Source organism: Penaeus monodon, chromosome 42 (assembly GCF_015228065.2).
Source record: "Penaeus monodon isolate SGIC_2016 chromosome 42, NSTDA_Pmon_1, whole genome shotgun sequence".
Classification (NCBI taxonomy): domain Eukaryota; kingdom Metazoa; phylum Arthropoda; class Malacostraca; order Decapoda; family Penaeidae; genus Penaeus; species Penaeus monodon.
Window position 1 is genome coordinate 14,565,821 of NC_051427.1, and position 5,000 is coordinate 14,570,820.

At 36.8% G+C, this 5,000-nt stretch overlaps 1 protein-coding gene across 1 annotated transcript in view; it reads left to right on the forward strand.

The window, feature by feature from the left end:
* Positions 1–4,539: 4,539 nt before the first annotated feature.
* LOC119599286 (S-adenosylmethionine decarboxylase proenzyme-like) overlaps positions 4,540–5,000 on the forward strand; it is a 30,692-nt gene continuing 30,231 nt past the window's right edge. Inside the window, exon 1 of the mRNA XM_037949018.1 lies at positions 4,540–4,757. Coding sequence (XP_037804946.1) covers positions 4,624–4,757 — 134 coding nt within the window. The 5' untranslated portion in view covers positions 4,540–4,623. The remainder of the gene's footprint in view (positions 4,758–5,000) is intronic.

A 5,000-nucleotide genomic window follows, 5' to 3' on the forward strand; every position in this document is an offset into this window, starting at 1 on the left:
TCTTCTTTTTCTTCTCTCCCTCTTCTTCCCATTCTTCTTCTTTTTCTTCTCTCTCTCTTCTTTCCATTCTTCTTCTTTTTCTCCTCTTCCTCTTCTTCCAGTTCCCTTTCTTTTTTCCTGGGATGACATATTACATGAAAAGTTAAATTTAGTTGCACTTTGCTTTCAGTAAATGCTGGACTCCGTGAACCAACAAGAGTTCCTATTGATATTTCTTTAATGATTTTGTTTTAACTCATATTTTAAGAGAAGAAAATGAAAGAGTGGACCGTAGGTATATTTCCTTTCACCAAAATAATTTTAAGCAGAATCTTTATTTTTAAACTAAGGGTTTTTTTTTTGCTTTTTCGATGTGCCTTTATGCTATTTTTTTCTTATTGCATGAGTAAGGAAAGTCGATGAAGATGTATAACCTACTCGGAAAGCTAAATAGCATCGGAAGTGCTAAGACTCACTAATCCAGATTGATTGATTGATTATTTAAAATTATCTGCCGCGTCAAGACAGCTTCTCTTCTACCTTTTTGTTTAGTGAAGTGAGTTAAAACACGGAGAATTTAATTTGTTCTTAGACTTGCACTATAACTATTCTAGAGCAGATAAGGTCATTAGCGGCGAATGCCTTGTTAAATAGAAATATTAAAATATTTAAAACTTTAAAAATCTATCAATAAATACCTTGCAAATAACAATAAATATTTAAAATCACTAATCCATATCAACAGAGGCTAAATACTGAAGGATTGACGGCGCATACTCTTCGACCAATTCTATCGGTAGGCCTACCACCAAACCTATCGAGGCTCTAAGTCTAAGTGGCCGGAACAGCTCTGCCGGCAGTGCATGTCTTATTATTTTATGCTGTACGAGACCCAAAGTTGCAGTCATTATCTATGATATATCTTGGTTATTATGTTGTTTTTCTCTCTCCTTAGCCACCGAGATTTCGTGTAGATGCAAGAAGATGAGAGAATGTTCCCTTTAAAACATTTTTTTCTCGAATGCATGCTTGGTAAAAAAAAAAAAAATCGATTCGGAAAGCGTGCCAGTGATCAACAACTGTTTTAGGAGCAGCTTCTAGAGTACTACATTTTCATTTAAGAGGTTTACACGAATTAGGTTGTGATCAACCATTTTTTTACATGTGTGGAAAAATCAGTCGACATAGCTGTTGCATACTGAAGAAGAATAAATAAATAAATATATATATATATATATATATATATATATATATATATATATATATATATATATATATATATATATATATATATATATATGCGGCTTATGGATCTTCTTTTTTTTACAGTGTCTACACTTACACTTACCTCTGTAATATCTAATCTGTTACACCGAAGCGAAATTAGAAAGTCTTAAGAAAATTAGGAACAGTTAGAAGAGAAAGGCATTTTTGGGGGAGGAGAAGGTTTAGAGAGCTTCACTTGCAGAGGACATCGAAGGCAAGAGAAATGGAGGCAGGCAACGTTTGTCCTACTAGAAAACTTGATACCAGAACGATTACACCCATGCCCTGGAGAAGTAACCTCGGCAATTCCCCGAACCTCAACTTGGCTTTCCTGACAATGCAGTCTTTCAACCGGATAGGAACACAAAGTTATCATACGATTACAGTTCCGGATTATCTCAACAATATCTTTCTCGACCGCTTTATTGGCCAAGAGAGAACACACACACACTGGCAGCACGTTCACAAGACCCTTGAATGTATTTTACATGGATGTTGTCGCCTTGGGTAGACCATAGAAGGGATAGATACGTGACTGGATGTATTTTACCTGGGTTTTGGTAAGTCTTAAGTAGACCACGGAAGGAATAGATGCACTTCGAAACCGTATTCCGTAAGTATTTCGTACGATAACATCCTAAAAGTTTAAAGCGCGTTCCGAGTATGATTCGCTTTGCTATGTTGGCGATCAACGAAACAAGCCTATGTATGTGGTTTAAATACATACTGATAATGGTTCCATATTTTGCAGTTTTTCCCTACTGGCTCGCACATTGACATTAGGACCACCCTACATCATTTTTATTAGTGTATCATTATTTAGGGAGCATTAATTAGCTAATTTAAAATATATACATATAAAATGTTTTATAACACATTTTTCTACAGATTCTCCATTCAGCTATAATATATATATATATATATATATATATATATATATATATATATATATATATGTTGTGTGTGTGTGTGTGTGTGTGTGTGTGTGTTTGTATGTTTGTTGTTTTTATATATATTTTTATTATATATATATATATATATATATATATATATATATATATATATATATACATAATCATTTGTACCTTTTTTGTTTAGTGAAGTGAGTTAAAACACGGAGAATATAATTTGTTCTTAGACTTGCACTATAACTATCCTAGAGTAGTGACAGTGATATGATTATAAGGGGTGACTTCGTGAAATGCAAGGCGGGAGAAATAGAAGAAGAAAAAGGAGGAGGAGGGGGAGGGGGAGGGAGGGAGGAGGAGGAGGAGGAGGAGGAGGGAGAAGAAGAAGAAGAAGAAGAAAAAGAAGATGAAGATGAAGAAGGAGAAGAAGAAAAAGAAGAAGGAGGAGGAGGAGGAAGAGAAGGAGGAGGAGGTAAAAAAAAAAATAATAATAACATCAACAAAGATAAGAATAAAAGGAGTAGGAGGAGGAAGAGGAGGAGGAGGAGGAGGAGGAGGAGAGAGAGAGAGAGAGAGAGAGAGAGAGAGAGAGAGAGAGAGAGAGAGAGAGAGAGAGAGAGACCGAATGTTTTGCGACTCAGCACTTGGTGAAACCACAGAAAACACCCTACAATTTATCTATTTCTTAGTCCATTCCTGTCACACTTTCACAAATTATTTTATTTTATTGCTTTATCAATTATTATAATTATTATCTTTCTCTGTGTACATTATTCCACCCTTGCACCTGGCGATGACAGTGGTAATTATTATATTAACTCCTTTGCACTTATTATTATCATCACTTGTATGTACACGATTTTATATTATGCCGCAATTCATCATTATTATGACTATAAATCAAATTAGTGTACTTTACTCATCTTAATATCATCATGCTAGATATCAAAGGTCACATACCGTTATGATAAAGTATTGTGGCGAAAAGAGTAAAAATGAATTAACGATTAGGATAAGTGTATAGAAGAAGGGGATGAAGAAGAGAAGGAAAAGGAGAGGGAGAGAAGAAAAGACCATGCAAAATTAGTGAGGCAAAGGCTGGGGTCCAAGGCAGGGGTGATCCCTACATTGGGCCTCAAGTCTCCGCGTCCCCCAATGAGCAAGGGATTTGGGGGTCTTGTAGCTAATGTTATCATCAATATTATTACTGTAATACTACCATTACTATTTTCGTCATTATAGTTATTGTTCCTGGTTATTATTAAAATTATTGGCAGTATAGTTGTTATCATTTCTACCATTAGCAGTATCATCGTTATCACTGCTACTGTAAATATAACCAATTTTAAGTTGTAAATGTCACTGGCATTATAATTATCATGTCAATAATCATCGGAAACTTTTTTTTTTTTTTTTAATATCACTATTGTTATTTCAAATGTTACTACAACTGACGCTGCCACTACTAGTACTAATACTATTTCTACTACTACTATTGATGCTTCTATACTATATCTACAACTATCACTGATATACAGCTACTACAACTGCTGATGCTTCTGCTATTACTACTATTACTACTATTGCTACTGCGACTACTAGTTCTGTTGCTGCTACCTCTACTGCTACTACTAGTACTGCAAGTAAAAGTACTACTACTACTGCTGATGCCTCTGTTATTACTACTACCTCTACTGCTACTGCTACTACGACTACTGCTGCTACGACTACTACTATTGCTGCTGCTGCTACTACTAGCACGACTCCTGCTAATGCTAAATGTACTCCTAATGCCGCCACGGTTATTGCTATCATCATAATCGTGATTATAAAGTTTACCTTTACCATAATACTAATACTAATCGTTATCATTGTTGTTATTCGTATATTTGTTATAACCATGACTACAATGAGTCTTTTTTTTACCATTCTATCTCTTATTCACGATTTATTACCGCCATTATCATAAAATTATATTTTTTATCTTGCTATTCTTATTTTTTTTTCTTTTTAATCAATATTTTTCCCTTGCCATATTACATGCTGGTTGTGCGTGAAAATGACGCAAATATATGAATAATTAAAAAAATTACTTACGTAACTAGACATAAATGTAATGTCTTTATTGCGCTGAAGTGAAAAAACAACAAAGCCACTCAATCACGTTAGGCATGGATGTCACTTCAGTCATGCAATAATTTCACCACATTGTTAACCACCAAAGCACGTGCTAGATTACGTCTTCGTCTTGCTGTACGTCATTACCCTTACGACCCTGCATTATCAGCCGACATGATAATGATGGCACCACGACAAAGGGGCGCATATAATAAAAGAGAAATGGTAACCGGCATCTCTCCCGCTCCCCTGGCAGGCCCTCCACTCCGCAGACCAAGGCAGGTTCTCCCAGACCAGCCTCTGCCACCGTGCAAGACAGATACTTCGCTCTCCTTCGAGTCCCTGCGCTATTATGTCCCAGTCGCTCGCCAACATGATCGTTGACAACAACACTCATTTCTTTGAAGGCGTGGAGAAATTACTGGAAGTGTGGTTCACGCGGAAGGATGGAATGACTTCGAATTGTGATCTGAGGAAAGTGCCAAGGTAGGAGAGCCTGTGGGAGAGGGAGAAGGAGCGAGTTTGTGTGGCTTGTGTCGGCGAATTCCCTTCCGACCCAGGAGCGACTTGTATTGAGCCGCAACGTTGCCGCGTCTCCCCCGGTTCGGTGACGTACAGGTGGTTCTGTGGCGAGTGCTGTCAGCTGTGAGAACCGCTGTTGGAAAAAAGAGAAGGTGTATTCCGTTCGTGGTGGTGCCGAACATGCTGTCCTTGGGAAATGGGATTTTT